A 16,405-nucleotide genomic window follows, 5' to 3' on the forward strand; every position below is an offset into this window, starting at 1 on the left:
TCTGAGGCATGAATGCCTTGGGATGGGATGGTCTGCACCTGCAAATCCTTCCCTTCACCACAGGCTGACTGGGAAACCGCACATCCATACAACATCCTGACCACCACCACTGGGCATTTATCCACTCCCCAAGAGCCCATGCTGTTTACCATGCCTGGGCCACCTCCTGCTGCTCAGCTTTCCTATGCTGATACTACCAGTTAAAGAAACGTGAATTCTCAGTTCCTTTAAAAGGAACTGCAAAGCAGGTGTTACCTCATGGGGGGAGGGGGGGTCCCTGACCTACTGGCCCACAAGCAAAGCTCTTGGCAAGCCAGCCTCCGTGGTAACAAACACACAGCCTTACACAAAACAAAGTTTATTGAAAAGTGGCTATTGGGAAGCAAGATCTGAATCTGGGAATCCTGCAGTCTGTTCCCAGATCCATCCCCCAGCACCCTGAGTCCCTCCCCGTCAGTAAATGGAGTCTCCGAGTGAGAGCAGAGCATATCTCTTTCAGCTCCCATATCCTGCAGTTCTAGAATACTCATGGACTGAAAAAGTGTGGTCACCTAGAAAGCTGTTGACAAAGTATTCTGCCAAATGAGAGAATCCAAAGGTCACTGACAGAAGAATGTGGCTCCCAAGCTCACTGTGGGGCCCAGTCCACTGGGACACCAGTGTAGGGGCCACTGCAGGTCACAGTGACCAGATGCCAAGGCAAAAACAAAGCAATACAGACGCTTGGGGGAAGGAAGGAGGCGACTGAAGATTCTCAACCTCAGGAGCCCTCAGCCCTCTCGGCAGAAGTGGCTTGGGTGTGCGGTCTGTATCAAACACAGGCCTCAAGGGAGGTGCCACAGGGGAGGCACCAAGGCCACCTTTGACCCAGCAGAAAAAAGGACACCTTGGGGCCTGCAGAGGGCAGCACAGAAGGGAATGGTATCCTTCAAGGGGCACCACAGGCAACAAAAAATGAGCAACTTACGCACACACCCAACCAACACACTTATAACAGCTCCACCAGTTAGAAGCAGAAAGGTTCTAGCCCTCCATCCCCTTTCAGACACAGCCTTATCAGGTAGGCCAAACACACCCCAAGTAAGACACTTGAGGCTGTCAGTGCTTCCGGCATCAAAATGACCCTCCCATCCTCAAGCCCCCCCCACCAAGCCATTTCACAGGCCCGCCCCCCTGCATGGACAAGCGAATCCTTAACTGGTTTAGGCCACGAATTTGAAAACATACTGCCCAACTATTTTCAAATCACACCTAGAGTCAAACCAAACCACTACAAAAGAAATCCTAAGGATCTATCAGGTGGCTCTGGGGAAGAGAGCTTTGTTATTTAAAAAACCCAAAAACTAAGCATTTAAAAACCACCACCACCACTGAAAGCATGTTTCTCCAACTTTTAACTTTATCTGGGTATCAGAACACATGCTACCTATACCTACTCTTCTAGATCAGGAAAGTTCTGTTCTTGAAACAAAGTTGCCCCTCTCCACAAGCCTTCCTCCCACAGCCTCTTCTAATCCACCCCCATGGCCACCCCAAAGTGGTGTCTTAAATGACAAGTTCTCAATGGCTGCAGAGGGGGACCACTCACCAGAAAGATGTGGAAAAGCCCAGTGCACTGCAGGCCCTTGGCAGGAGCTCCTAGAGCAGTGGTGGCAAACCTATGGCACCCGTTCCACAGCGGGCTGTTTGTATCACGGAAAGCTCTAAAAGGTTCGCCAACACTGTCCTAGAGGCACCGTCTTCCTAGACAGGTGGTGGTAGTGCCCCATTGCAAGGCACCAAAAAGCAAAGTCTCTCAATCCAAAAGCCCCCCATGCCCACAAGCCAGATCCCCTACAGCCAACCAGAGAATTAGCAAACTGCTCTGCCCGGACCCCAGCAGAGATGGGGGGGGCACTGGGGGGAAGTCACCCCCTATGGACCACACAGATCTGGGGATTTTTAGCCTCTAAGTCAAAGAAATGGAGAAGAGGGGCTCCAGGCAGTTGAGGAAAAACCACCTCCAACCCACCCCTTGGGCTGGGGCTGGACCCTCTCTGCTCAGCCACTAGGGGTGCCTCGCCTTTTCAAATGCCTTTAATGCTTTTCAGATGGCAAGAACTTGCTGAGATGATGGTGGAGGCTGTGCTGGTGGCCGAGAGCACCGCATGCCTGCCCTCAGGTCCCCTTCCTCTAGGGGATACTTGAAAGGGACCATGTCCCACCCCTGAACCCCATCTTGTGCAGGAGAATGTCATCTCCATCATGGCCCCGCCTCCTCCCAAAGTCTCCCCCAAGCCCAGGAGGAGGAGTGCTCCTGGGACTCCTAGGAGCTGACGACGTGCCCAGACCAGGTCTCGTGCTTGGTGCCTGGTGCCAGGTGAGTTATGACCACTTCCACAGCCTGTAGCTTCTCATTCTTGGGCGGGATGGAGCACATCTTATAGGTGACCTCGTCACCTTCCACCGGGACGTACTCCCCTTCCACACTAGGGGGAGGGAGGAAAACAGTCAGTGCTCTCGGCAGGAAAGCCCTCAGAGGTCCAGCCCGAGACTCCAACACCCAGCTCGGCAGAGGGCCACCATGGTGGAGGCCCATCTGACTGACCACCCAGAACCCCACTCCAAGGACCTGGCCCTCCTGTCCTCCCTCTGGAAGCCACCACCACCTGCTCCCAGCCTCAGGGTCCCATCAGCTTCTTCCCTGGGGCTCAGATACTGGGGCCCAGACAGCCCAGGCACCTGGGGATGCTCAGAGCATCAAACTAAACGTGGAGGCGGGGCCCGCTGAGGGGAGGCAGGGAGGGGAGGCCAGCACAGGGCTGCTATCAGGGAGGAGAGACACCCAGCAAGCCTTCCTGCACTCCCTCCACCACACGGCCCCAGTCCCAGGAACTGGACACAGCCTTGACCTTCAATTCTCCAGATACTCCTTGAATCCTTCAAGGAAAGTCCCTGTTATTCTTCAAGCTAGTTCTAAGAGGGGTCCTCTGCCTGTGACCATCCCTAGCAAGACCAGACCATCTCAGTGAGACTGGTGCCTTGATGCCCCTTGATGACAGCCCAACGGAAAAAACCCTTAGCTCCCCCAGAGCTGGTTCGTCTGAATCAGGGAATCTTAGACTGACAACGTTTCCCTCTTTGATGTGCCACCAGGAAGCTCAGGAATAAACCTGCAGCCCAGTCCTCGGTGAACCACACATTCCTTACCAACTCACTTTTCACAGCACATTGCCTAAGTCTCTGGGAACCACCACAAATCCTCTCTGGAAGAGGCAGTGTGGAAATACACTTACACATATGTGTTCACACACACACACAAAATGTAGCACGCTAGCATCTTTCTCATGGGTGCACTGTACAGGGGCCTTTCAAAGAGAACGGCTAGGTCAGAGTAGGGGCAAAGGAGGGCAACTCTCCCAGTGTGCAGAGATGTGCAACAGGACCTTCTTTTTATTTATTTATTTTTCTGTGCTGTAGATTGAAACCGGGCATGCTAAACCACTGAGCCACCTGCCTACCCCTTTTTCTACTTTTCATTTCGAAACGGTCTCACTAAGTAGCCCAGGGTGGGCTTCAACTCACAATCCTCCTGCCTCAGCCTCCCGAATAGCTGGGATTACAGGCATGTGCCACCAGGCCCAGCAGGCTCTGACTGCCAGGTCTGCTGTGCGGAGTGGGAACTTGCCTGCCACTGCCTGAAAGGCTGGGGGTGCAGGCTGAGTGTAGCTCAGTGGTAGAGGGTTTGCCTAGCATGGCTTGATCTCCAGCACCAAAAAAAGGGGGTGCTCAGGCCAAAGAGGGGTGTTGGGCCCTGTATCAGATGGCTGCCCAGGAGACCAAAGGTAACTTGCAGGACACTGGGCACCCTCCAACCCCTAGGATTTGTGAGCCCCATCCTGCGCCAGGAGGGGGTGGTTCCTGACACTCAGGAAGGAAGGACTTCAGTAAGTGAGCTGCAGGAGAAAGGGTCCGCCCCAAACTTCCTTCCTGGAGCAGAGGGGCTGCCAGCCTCCAGTCCCCCCAGGCCACCTTCCCTGGATGAGGGCAGGAAACAGCTCCCAGGCCAACATGCACCCTTGACTCAGGGACACCCCTCCCATTAGCCAGACACATGACCCCAATCATACTGAGCAGTTCTGCCACTCCTGGTTTCCACGGGTTTGGCTGTGTGTGTACCCCAGGCGCCCAGCGTGGCACTTGCGCGCGCACGCACACACACAAACACCCACACTTTCCACAACCCCACAGACATCCACCGTCACTCACTCGGGGACCGTCGCCCCAGCCTCACACAAGTCCTAACACATGCTGTCAGTGAGGCCGTGCCTGCCCGGCCCAGGGTGGACTCACTCAGAGATGTGCAGAAAGATGTCGGGGCCACCGTCCGCTGGGGTGATGAAGCCGTGGCCCTTGGACCGGCAGAAGCACTTGCAGACTCCTTTGTAGACGGGGCCCTGGGAAGCCCGCACCGTTCTGACAGAGGAGAAGGCATGAGGGACCGCAGCCTCCAAGGCAGAAACCCACTCTCCACGCACCCACGGCACACCCCACTTGACCCACCCAGGCCCTGCCACTACCCCAGACTCCCCCAGGCACACAGCTTAGTACAGCAGCTCTATGGCTTCAGGCAGGAGCCCATGTGAGGATTTGATCCCAGGCAGCCTGACTCACGCAGAAAATGTCCTTGTCCGGCGGGTGGGCAGGGGGCTTGGGACCACGTTGCCCCGCAGCGGGGATGGGGAGCGCTCTCGGTCCTGAGGGGTGTCCAGCAGCCCCCCCGAAGGCTGGTGAGTGGGGGGCTGTGCAGGCACTGGTGGGGGAGGCTCCGATGACATTGCTGACCTAGAGAGAGACAGGGCACTCAGGGCTCAGCATGTGGGACACTCCTGCCTCTTGCCCAGCACAGGCTGAGGCTGGCTGCGATGAGGTCACCTTGTCTGCACCCACACCCCGCTGGGTCAGGTGTCCACTCAGGCTTGAAGGTCTGCAAGAAAATACCAGGTAGCCCCTACTACAAGGACATCCCCTAGTCCCCAGTGCCCAGCACAGATCTGGACATACTCAGGAGGACTTCAGGAAGCTCAAGGACCCAGTGTGGATGCCTGAGGGGGTGTCACAGACCATTCCCAGGCCTGGGAGGCCTAGTGGTGACCTGAGCCCCAAGGGGAAGGGGCACTTCGAAGGCTGCCAGATGCTCGCTGCACAACACATTTCCACCCACCCCAGTCACCCATCCCTTCTATGAAAGTGAATTCTCGAGGCCGGGGATTTAGCTTAGTGGTTTCGTTCTCTGCTGCACCAAGCACAAGGACTGAGTTCGATCCCCGGTACCAAAAAAAAAAACACAAAAAGAAAGTGAATTCTCTCCATAACCCCTAACACCTGACCCCTAACACGAATTGGGATTTGGCCAGGCCCAGCAGGAGGGCTAGGAGGAATCCACAGCCTCTGCCTAAAGCAATATCCCCATGTCCTCCAGAGTAGGACCTCCTTAGATCCTCCAAGGACACCGAGGGACAGGAAGATGCCAGCTGCCTGGCCCCAGGTGTCAGAGGCCCTCAGTGACTGAGGGCTTTTGCAAATGAAGGGGACAGCGGGTGGGTGTCATGCAGAGTCTGCCAGGCTGGGGATGAGGACTCCCTTGTGCGGGGCCTGGGAAGGAGCTTGAACCCAGAGCCTCATCAAGTGCACCAGCCAGGCAGGGCTAGGCAGCCTCAGGCAGGCTGGATGTGGCTCCCCAGGCTGTCGAGGTAGCCAGTGCCTCTGATCCAAGCAGGAGGGAGGAGGAGCAAAAGTTCAAGCCCAGGGCCAGGGATTTAGCTCAGTGGTGCTGCCACCTGCCTCGAAAGTGCAAGGTCCTGAGTTTGAACCCTGGTTCCAAAAAAAAAGTTCAACCCCAGCTCCCAGCAATGTGGCCACTTAGCAAGACTATCTCAAAATAAAAATTAAAGACTGTAAATGTAGCTCAGTGTGAAGATCCTAGCTTCAATCCCCAGAATGAGAGGAAGAGAGGAGAGGAGAGGGGAGGGGAGGGGAAGAGGAGAAGAGGAGAGAAGGGAATAAGACCAACGATCTTTTAAATACCCCAGGTGTTTGCCTGAAAGTCTCGATTCCAGATACTTTTGAAAAAACAGGCATCTCTAGCAACCCTGGACCCAGCGCCACCTTCATTTATAGTAAGCCATCAACCCACTGTGTCCCTGCTCTGGCCCCCGCCCCGGCTCCCCCACACCAGGCTGTCCTCCAGTCCCGGGGAAAGGGCAGCCCTCTCTGCTGGCCCTCTGGAGGTGACCTAGCTACCTCCTCACCCTCTTCTCAGCTGCAGCTGCAGCTGCAGCCAAGCAAGACCCCAAGTCCAGGGAGCCCCTGAAAGGCCCTGCCACTGGGCTCACACTCCGAGCACAGCACAACCCACCAGCCCAGGTCATAGAGCCTAGAATGTTCCATGCCCAGAGTTCTGGGAAGAAGGCTGGGCCAGAGGAGGAGGGCCAGCCTCCCAGGACGATAGGTGGTACCTCGGTGACCTGGGGACACCCAGGCGGAGTGTGGAACTGCCCTTCCCCCTTCTAACCAGTCCCCTTCCCTCTTTTCTCCTGGAGTCAGCACATCTGACTTCAACTCCTACCACTTGCCAACTGTGTAATCCTTTTTTTTTTGGTACCGGGGATCAAACTCGGGTCCTTGCTCTTGCAAGGCAGGCGGCGGAACCACTGAGCTAAATCCCCGGCCCATGCCAACTGTGTGATCTTGAGCAAGTTACCTAACCTATCTGGGCCTCGGGTGCTGCATCTGGTAAACGGGAATTGAAATAGTCCCAACATCGCACCAGAGTTATGAAGTGGAAAGGAAATAACACATGCTAAGCACTGGGCGCACAATCTGTCCCAAAACAAGCAAGCGTTGTCAGCTCTGTTGTAACTCTCATCATTGAGTCACTCAGCAAATACATGCCCCAGCACTGGGCCCTGTTCATGCTCCTGGATATACCAGGCTGAGCCTGGAAGCAGAGAATAAATGGGTAGACAAATGCACCAACTGCCCAAAGGCCTGTTAACGGGCGGGGGGGGGGGATATAAAGGCAATGGGGTTGTCTCTATGTTCTTCGGCCTATTAGTCTGGTTTTCTATCTGTATATGTGATAATTAACTTTATAAGGCCTTAGAAGCTAAATAAATGAATGTGACACTAGAAAAATAAAAGGGGAGTGGAGGGAAGGGGAAAAATGAATTGAAATGTGTTGTGTACATACACCAACTGCCTACAGTGAATGTAATCATTATGTATGGCAAACATGTACTAATAAGGAGCCGGGGATTTAGCTCAGTGGTGCGGTTGCAAGTGCAAGGTCTTGAGTTCGATCTCCAACACAGGAAAGAAGAAAAATAAATGTACTAATAAAAGTAAAATAAAAAAGCAATGGGGGCTGGGGTGCACCTGTATGAGGGTGTGAGCTGAGACTGGAACAGTGAGAAAGAATTGTCCATTTTAACCTGGGCACGATGGCCCACACTGCAGTCTCAGCTACTCAGGAGGCTGAGGCAGGAGGACTGCAAAATTGAGGCCAGAGTTGGCAAATTAATAAGACTCAGTTTCAAAGTTTAAAAAGGGCTGGGGTGTAGCTCAGTGGCTAAAACACTTGACTAGTGTGCACAAGACCCTGGGGCCAGTCCCCAGTACTGGCCTGAAAAGAACCCAGGCACCTGAGCATTGCAGGGAGGCTGCAGGGCCTGAGCTCAGCAGGGGGTTATGGGGGTGGGGAAGGAGCTGAGACAGGAAGTGAGGTGAGGAGGGCGGGGCACCCAGGAAGCACTGCATCACTGCTGTCATCATCATTGCCACCGTCCTGTCTTCTCCTTTTCTGTTGTTTTCTTTGGGGGGGTGGTGAGAAAGAACCTCACTGCATACGTAGGTAACACAGGTTGGCCTCCAGCTAGAGACCCTCCTGCCCCAGCCTCCCAAGGGCTGGAATTACAGGAGCATGCCATTGCCTCCAGCGTGTCTTCCTGTTTTCCACACTTCCCTCTCTGTCACACCTTCGGAGGTGTCCACTTCTTCCCAGGCAGTTAAACAGGCCTAGACTGGGGACCCCTTCTCTGTGCCCAACCCGCTCGTGCCCCAAATACACCCAGTCCCCCAGACAGGACAATGGAAGGAGCCCCCGCCTGCTGGTGGGGAGGGCCCTGTGGGCAGCTTGGGGCCCCTCTACATCCCCAAGGCCCAGCCTCGGCTCTCGGGGTGATGGGGGAAGGACCAAAGCCCCAATCCTTTCAGTTCACACGGTCTCCAGTATGCGCCCCAGCCCTGCCACATTTGCTGCCTGCTTGGATGTGTCCTGTGTTGGACTCACACTCAGGACAGTGGAAGAAACTGAGGCACAGCATGCTAGTGACCGGGGTGGGGGTGGAGTGCCGCCCCCTTTGGCACCATCCAGGCAGCCTCTGGGAGGCCATGCGGGCTAGGGCCCAGCCCAGCCTGTGCAGGTCAGCACTGCCAGCAACTCCAGGCACAGCCTGGGAGCCCTAGCACCTCAATTCCCACCGTGAGGGGCAGGAGCCCTGGAAGCTCAGGGGGCAGGAGGCTCCAGGTCAGGCCAGGAGGGGGCTCTGCCTGCAACTCAGACCCCATGTCCCATTCAGTGTGTACACGTATGCAGGGGAGGGCTCTGTGCAAATGATCATGAGACTGTATCTGCTCACGGCTGTGTGCACACACCCATGGCATGCACAGGTTTGACTATCAGCCAGGGGAACCATGCCCGGCCTGCACAGCTAGGCCCACGCTGCCTCCTATGCCAAGTCACACATCTGCCCTCTAGAAGCCAGTGTGGGCCACTCACCTCCCCCCAGTCGGCCCCCAGTACAGAGTGCCCAGCCAAGGGAGGGAGCCAGGAAGCCACGCCTACCCTGCCTATCCCCAGGGAAGGGTGTGTCGGGCAGGCAGCCTCCCGAGAGCTGCTGGGAGAGGGGGCTTCCGCCTAAAATAGCCTGGAAACTTTCCGTAGAGCTGCAGCTCCTCCCAGTAATTCTGAGAACCCAGCCTTCCCAAAGCTCCCCCCTATGCCGTATTTGGGGACTGAGGACCTGAGGACACAGCACCCCATTAACCACCAGGCCCTCCTGCCCACCAACCACATCCACAGTGAGGGGCCTCCAAGACAAGTATCCAGGGGCTTGGTCCAAAAAAGGCGGGGCACCAGCAGCTCCATCTGCCATCTACTTTGAGAGGGTCTGGTCCTGCGGCTGCCTTCTTGTTGCTCCAGACCTTCTCGAAGGCAGAAAGGGGCACAGGAAGGGGACAAGACCTCAGTTCAGGTCGGATGCTTCACTTAGGCAAAGCCAGAACCTCTCCAAGCCTGCAACACAGGGCTCTCGGGCGCTCCGTGACGTTTGGGGGGAGGGGGGATGTCCAGGGCTGGGCCACTGCTAAAGGAGGTGAGGGCAGGGTGGGCACAAAGCCACACTACAGGAAGACAGGGCAGGCAGCAAGAAAAAACAGCCATGCAGGGGAGGGCAGAAGGACTGTACCTGCCATCTCTGTGGGCTGCTGGGAGCATGAACTAGAATAATCTTCACCTCAACCCAACAGCGTAGGTACCGCTGTCATTCTCATCTCACAGAGAAGGAAACTGAGGCACAGAGGGCTTGCACTTTGGTCACCAGCAATCTCTGGGAATCCTGTTCAAATGAAGATTCTGATTCTATAAGGTGAGGGTGTGGGGCTCTGATTCTGCTTTTTTTCCCCTTTTTTTGGTTTTCTGAGGCAGGATCTCCCTTTGTAGTTGAGGCTGGCCCTGAACTCACTATGTAATCCAGGCTGGCCTCAAACTCTTGGAGATCCTCCTGCCTCAGGCTCCCCAGTGCTGCGATTACAGGCATGACCCCAGCCCCTGCCCTGTCCCAACCCCCATCCCTAGCTCTTTCCTTTTATTACTCATGGGCGGTGCCTAGAATGGAGCCCAGGGCTCAGAGCCTGCTAAGCACCCCCAGCCCCAGAGAGTCTGCATTTCCAGTAGGGCAGCTGCTGGCCTTTGGGGCAGAGTAGCAGCTTGGAGCAATCAACTGGCCCAGCTCACAGGAGGAGGCTCAGACTGGGAACCAGGTAAAGACTGCTAGAAAGGTCGCAGAGTTGTTGGTCACCTGCCCTGAGGATCCTAGGTTGTAAGCTTCGAGAGATCCCATCCCAGTCCGATCGCGTTCCCACCCCAGCCTCAGCCCAGCAGATCTGGGTGCGTGGGCGGAGGGGGGGTCTGAGCCCCGCCCAGGGGTCCCTGGAAGCGACAGAGGTTGACGGCAGCCTCGCAGCACCGGCGGCCCAGGGCCACACTCCACTCCATTGTTCTAGGGACAGCTGGGTTTGGAGTGATGAGGGGCGGGGACTGGAAGGGGGGACCGGGAGGCGGGGAGAGCCCTCCGCCGGCCAGCGGCGCCTGGAAACAGCAAACCTCCCGAACAGCTTTCAGACCCAGGGGCCTGGAACCAGGCGACTCCTCCCCCAGCACCGCTACCTCCCCACTCCCCACGGCCCCTGCAGCCCTGTCCGAGGGACACCCCACTCTCGGCCTGTCACCCCCCAGCAGTCGTCCTTAAGGGACCCCTGGCCTGCACCCCACCCAGTCCTTCTATCCCAGCTTTCTTTCCCTCAACCTCCTGGGCTTCCTGGCCTCTGCTCTTCCACTCCCTCGGGGACCCCTGGCAACTGACCCCACCGCTCCCTGCCTCTGTTTCCTCACTTCTTGGTCGCGCAGCGTAGGTGCAGAGTCCCGGGGGGTGCAGACGTGGTCACCGCGCAGCTTCGGTGGAAGCACAGGGTGGGCTCGGTGCACGACGGTTGCGCTGCCTAAGGTGGCGCTGAAATAACGCTTCCCTCCCTTTCTAGTTCTCGCGGATGGGACGCAAACCAAAACCAAACGCCCTGTCTGCCACTCAGCAGAACGAAAAAGGCCAAAACCCTCCCGGGACCCCCACTGGGCCTAGTGTGGCCCCCAGACCGCGCTTCGGCCCTGGAGCGGCCGGCGTGGGGGCGGCAGAAACAGGTCTTCTGGACCTGCAGGGGCAAGGGGCAAAGGCCTCAGGGAGCCCGGATGAGGTCGGTGGGGAGATGAAAGAAAGCCCTGCAAAGAATGGGGACGTCAGCGGCAACTGTAAGAAGGGAGGGGGAGTCGGTTTGAACTGTTCTCACAAGTTCCCTCTGGCTTCACCGTGGCGAGCAGATTAGTAGGGCAAGAATAGGTTCAGAGCCTTAAATGTCCAAACAGGAAAAATACGTTAACGTCTCCCTCAGCACCCGGACAGCCAGCTCCTTCTATGTGCACACACCCGCTCCTGCCAGGGAAAGTCGAGCCTCGTTTGCTGCAGTGGCTCCGAGACACCTCCACTTCTGAAACCGAGGCCCTCCGACCTGCAGCGGCTGATCCCCGCTGACCCCAGTACACACACCCACTGCAAGCCCAGAAAAGCCACGCGCCCAGTTCTGTTTGTTTAACTGACTGACTTTTTGAGACAGTGTCTCGCTAGGCAGTCCAAGTTGGCCTTGAACTCACTAGGAGCCCAGGTTGGCCTCGAACTGGCGGTGATCCTCCTGCCTCAGCCTCCCAAATGCCCGGATCACAGATGTGCGCCACCACCGTTGGCCCCCGTCTTCCTTTTTAAAAATCAAGTCAGCAGGTGCCGAGGATTTAGCTCAGTTTTGCCGCCGCCTGCCTCCCAAGCAGAAGGTCCCGAGTTTGATCCCTAGTACAAAAAAACCCCACAAAAACCCCAAACCAAAAATCAAGTCAGCAGGAGAAGGTGATGTGTGCCTGTAATCCCAGCACTCTGGGAGGCTGAAGCAGAATAGCAGTTTGTGGCAACTCAAGTGATTTAGCGAGTCCCTGTCTCAAAAATAAAATTAAAAAAAATTTTTCTTTAAAGAGCTGGGAATGTAGATTGAAGAGCCTGGGTTCAATCCCCAGTACCTAAAAAAAAAAAAAAGAAAGAAAGAAAAGAAAACAAATGTTGCATTTCCGGCCTGCAGACTCGAGCTGCCAGCGCGGCCGAAGGGAGAGTTCGGGCCTGGCAAACACCCGGGAGCGCGCCCGGCGGCCCCTCCACCCAAGCCGGGCCGAAGCTGGAGCCGCCGGGCCCCGGGGCTGGCTCCGCCCCGCCCTCACCCCCCGCGCCTCTAGTCACTCCACCCGCGCTCCGGCCGCCCGGCGACCGCGGGGACAGGGCGGGGCCGGCAGCGCGGCAAACAGGTAGCCGGAAGGTAGCGGGAACGCTCCCCGCAGCGCGGCCCGGCCCGGGGCTGCCACACCCCCCCGGCCGCAAGCCCGCGCGTTTCCTAGGGGCCGCTGGCTAGAGACCCCCACGAGGGGGCCCAGCCCAGACGCAGCGCGGAGCAGGCCGAGGACCCCCGGTGCGGGCCCCGGGCTGGCAGCGCCTCGCCGGGCCCCGAGCAGCCGCCTACCTGAGGATCTGCACGGCTCCGCTCCGCTCCGCTCGACTCGGACTGCCAGGGCCGGGCCGGGGAGGGGGAGAGGCCCGCGGGGCCGAGTGTCGAGGCCCCGCCCCCGTGGCTTCCACCAATGAGGCCGCGGACCGGAGGTGGGGCGAGCGCAGCCCGGGACGTGGGGGTGGGCCCCGGGCTGGGGCGGGCCGGCCCGGTCCCGGCAAAGTGACCGCCTCGGGTCCCCGCTCCTATGCGTGTCTCTTCCGCCCGCTGACGCCCGGCGCAGCCCCGACCTGCGCTTCGCTCCACCTGCGGATAAGTGGGGCGCCTGCGTCTGAGCAGAAAGAGATAAAGGAATGACGAAGACAAAAGGGAAACAAGTAAACAGAGGAAAAGAAAAACGAAAAAACAGCAACAAAAACGAGGGGGAGCCGGGCGGAGTGGCGCACGCCTGTAATCCCAGCACTCGGGAGGCTGAGACAGGAGGATCGCCGCAAGTTTGAGGCCAGCCTGAACTCCTTAGCGAGACCTTGTCTCAAAAAACCTAAAGGGGGGGCTTTTGTTTTTCAGTGTTTATTTCCACGCCACCCTTGACTCCGCTGTCCTTCTGTGGAGGTAAGTGATCCTGCTCCCATTGCAGGAGGGGAAACTGAGGCAGAGCGAGAGGTGGCCCACCCATGGTCACAGCTGGTCGGGAGCAGCCCCGATCGAAATCCCAGCACCCTGGGACCTCGCTCCCGGCCGAGCCTTCTTCACCCTGCGGCCCCAGGCACCCGCGGTGAAGCCCGCGGCTGTTCCGGTCGGGAGAGATCCAGGCCTTCAGGCGAGAAGGTGGGCGGCGCCACGGAGGCAGGAAGGATCAGCTCCAGACACTGCAGGGAAATGGATGCACCTGGAGACCATCCAGTGCTGAGACGCACGAGTTTATATACACGTTTTCTCTTAGACAAGAGAACCAGAATATAAAGAAAGAGCAAAATAAAAGGTAAATAATAGAAAATAGGGACGTATGATTTTTGGTTTAAGAGAGGGTCTTACTATGTTCCCCGGGCTGGCCTCGAACTCCCGGTGATCCTCTTGCCTCAGCCTGCTGAGTCCCGGGAGGACAAGGGTACACCCACCCCCCACTCCCGCCCCCGCCCGGACTGGAGAGAAATCTTTTGCAAAAGGAAAGGCGACCTAGAGATGGAGGGAGGGGGGAGGGAGGGAAAAGGGATGAAAAAAGAATTAAAATGTGCTATGAACATGGACCACCTCCCCACGATGAATGTAATCATTATGTACTAACAAAAATAAAAATTGATCGGAAAAAAGTTACACCTGGAGGTCAAGAAACTGCGGTGATTATGATGCTGCTGATGTTTTGCTTAGAAGTGACTTTGGAATTGGTAAATGCTCCCTGTCCTTTTCAGGTAGTCAGTGTTCCCCCTAGGGCCTTAATCATCTGAGAAACTTAGGAAAGATAAATTCTTAATTTAAACCAGGTCTCAGCACAAGGCAGGGGGCTCTTCAAAGAACTCCTTTTTCCATACCGCTGGGCCCTATAGGCTTGGGCAACCAGGAAGGCAGTGCCCTGCTTTAGAAATAGAGGCCCTGTGTATTCAGATCTGAGACCTAATAAATGATTAAAAATGTATTACACGTTGAGGTCTTTTTTGCTTTACTTAACTATAGGGGCCAGGGATTTAGCTCAGTGTTTCTGATGCTTGCCTTGCCAAGCCAAAGGACCCGAGTTCGATCCCCGGTACCAAACAAAACAAAACAAAAACACTATAGCTGGTAGAGCATGCTTTTTTGAACCTCTGCTTGTCTTTTAGTCCTGCTAGTGTCTAACTAGCCTAACAACATGCCCACATTAAAACTTAACCTGTACAGATTTTTTGTTGTTGAGCGAAGGTCTTGCTGCATGGCCCAAGTTAATCTCAACTCCTGAGCTCACGTGGTCTTCCTGTCTCAGCCTCCCCAGTACCCAGGACTGCAGGTGTGTGGGCCACCATGACCAACTTACGCAGAGATTTTTACAGCAGCACTCTCCACATAGCTGAACAGCAGAGAGAGCCCAACTGTCCATCGGGTGAGGAAGGCATAAACACAGTGTTGTGCATCTACACAACAGAAAATTATCCTGCCATAAGAGGAGAGAAAGTGCCAGTAGGTGCTACAACATGGTGAACCTTGAGGACATGCTGCACGGAAGGCGCTAAGAGGGCGCTCATAGGAGGGCATCTACACGAGATGTCAGCACGGGCAAAGCCATGGAAATGGAAAGATGAGGTGCTCAGAGCTGGAGGTGGCTGTGGATGCAGGGGGGGATAGCTAAGGGCACAGCCCACGTTCTGCTGGGCATTTAACCCAGGGCCTTGACGATGAGCTGCATCCCCAGATATCCCCAGGGCTCATACTTGTGATCCTCCTGCGGGAGCCTCCCAGAATCCTAGGACTACAGGCATTTGCCCTCAAGCCCAAGCAGGGCTTCTTTTTGAGGTGAAACAAATGGTCCAAAATTGTGGTCAGCCAGATGTGGTGCACACCTGTAATTCCAGCACTTGTGAGGCTGAGACAGGAGGATCGCGGCGAGTTTGTGGCCAGCCTGGGCTACATAGCGAGATCCTGTCTCAAAAAAAAATCAGACAACTGGGCTGGGGATTTAGCTCAGTGGTTCCGTTGCTTGCCTAGCAAGCGCAAGGACCCGAGTTTGATCCCTGGTACCAAAAAAAAAAAAAAAGAAAGACAAGTGAAGAGCTAGGCATGTTGGCGCACACCTGTGATCCTAGCACTTGGCTGAAGTAGGAGGATCACAGAGAGTTTAAGGCGAACCTGAACTACATAGTGAGATCTGTTTTTAAAAACCAATAAAATAGGGCCAGGGATTTAGTTCAGTGGTTCTACCCCCGGCCTCACAAGTGCAAGGTCCAGAGTTTGATCCCCAGTACAAAAAAAAGAAACCAATAAAATAAAAGCCAGACAAGTGGGGCCCCTTGTTTGGAGGTGGGAGTGGTCATGATCAGGAGGGACACCAGTGTGATTCCAAAATGTAGTAAGGTTCTGTCCCTCTGTCTGGGGGCTGGGTACAGCCAGGCAGAAGGAGATGTTTTATTTTAAGAAAATGCATCTAGCCCATGCTGATCTGGGTGCCTTTAATGATAGATGTCGATACATTTTTTAAAAGCCCAGCAGAGCCATGGGATCCCACCTCCCCAGAGACAAGCTCTGATGTCAACAAGAAATGGAAGCATCTTGCCCGGAATTAGCCAAGGCAAGGCCCTGAAGGGCTGCCCGGTGCAGGCGTGGGATAAACATGGCTTAGTGGTGACGTTTTGCGTATCACCTCTAGGGACAGCAGAATGCGTACAGGTTGGGAAGTAGGTGTTTGTCATATGGCTAGATTTCACCATAAATATCTTTTCCTTTATTTCTGCTTTATGTTACAGTTGCGACATTACAATAATTTTTTTTCAGTACTACTGGGGATTAAATTCAGGATCTGGGGCCTTCTCGGCCCTTTTTTATTTTTTATTCTGAGACAGGGTCTCGCTAAGTTGCTAAATTGCCCAGGTTGGGCTTCTATTTGGAATCCTCCTGCCTCAGGCTCCCAGAGTGCTGGGATTCCAGGTGTGTGCCACCATGCCTTGTTCACTGAATTTTTTCAAGTGTCTGTTTCTAAGGTTATATATTCTATAAATTCCATTCCAGGACAGTGCAGGGCCCGTGGCCAATGTTTCTTCGAGAAAGCAGATCTTGTGGCTGAGAGATGGGAACAAGAGCTCAGGGTGACGGCGGAAACAGCAGGGCGCCCCGCGTGGGGTGGGCGGGGCGGGGAGGGGAGGCACCTGGCGTCATCCGGGCTTCTGGGCTATGCAGTCTGTGGCCAAGGTCACACGCGTGCCGCAGCGTCGTCAGTTTCTCACTCTTTGATCCTCTTGAGATGCCACGTTGCGTCCTGGGACGTGTCCGGTGAGTGAGGTGCGGGGGACCCGCCGTGCTGCGCTGGAAGCAG

The 16,405-nt window shown here is 55.8% G+C and overlaps 1 protein-coding gene and 1 long non-coding RNA gene across 4 annotated transcripts; one reads left to right on the forward strand and one right to left on the reverse strand.

Moving 5' to 3' along the window:
• Positions 1-342: 342 nt before the first annotated feature.
• On the reverse strand, positions 343-12,576 carry Carhsp1 (calcium regulated heat stable protein 1). Of its 3 annotated transcripts, none has more exons than XM_004864871.4 (4): positions 12,427-12,576; positions 4,654-4,824; positions 4,333-4,455; positions 343-2,468 (listed from the first exon to the last, which is right to left on the reverse strand). In XM_004864871.4, exons 2-4 carry the CDS (start codon positions 4,815-4,817, stop codon positions 2,306-2,308), a joined length of 450 nt encoding a protein of 149 aa, XP_004864928.2. In that variant the 5' UTR covers positions 4,818-4,824; positions 12,427-12,576; the 3' UTR covers positions 343-2,305. The 3 variants fall into 3 exon arrangements, with proteins under 3 accessions (XP_004864928.2, XP_012921103.2, XP_012921104.2); XM_013065649.3 differs by lacking the exon at positions 12,427-12,576 and adding an exon at positions 10,712-11,267; XM_013065650.3 differs by lacking the exon at positions 12,427-12,576 and adding an exon at positions 6,291-6,866.
• Positions 12,577-12,603: 27 nt separating this feature from the next.
• LOC147820977 (uncharacterized) lies at positions 12,604-15,164 on the forward strand. Its single transcript, XR_015448006.1, has 2 exons — positions 12,604-12,788; positions 12,979-15,164. It is a non-coding gene; the product is annotated as an uncharacterized LOC147820977 (long non-coding RNA).
• Positions 15,165-16,405: the final 1,241 nt, after the last annotated feature.

Source organism: Heterocephalus glaber, unplaced genomic scaffold, assembly GCF_053883595.1.
Source record: "Heterocephalus glaber isolate CG9 unplaced genomic scaffold, H.glaber_assembly_v1.0 deba00001781, whole genome shotgun sequence".
NCBI classification, from domain to species: Eukaryota; Metazoa; Chordata; class Mammalia; order Rodentia; family Bathyergidae; genus Heterocephalus; species Heterocephalus glaber.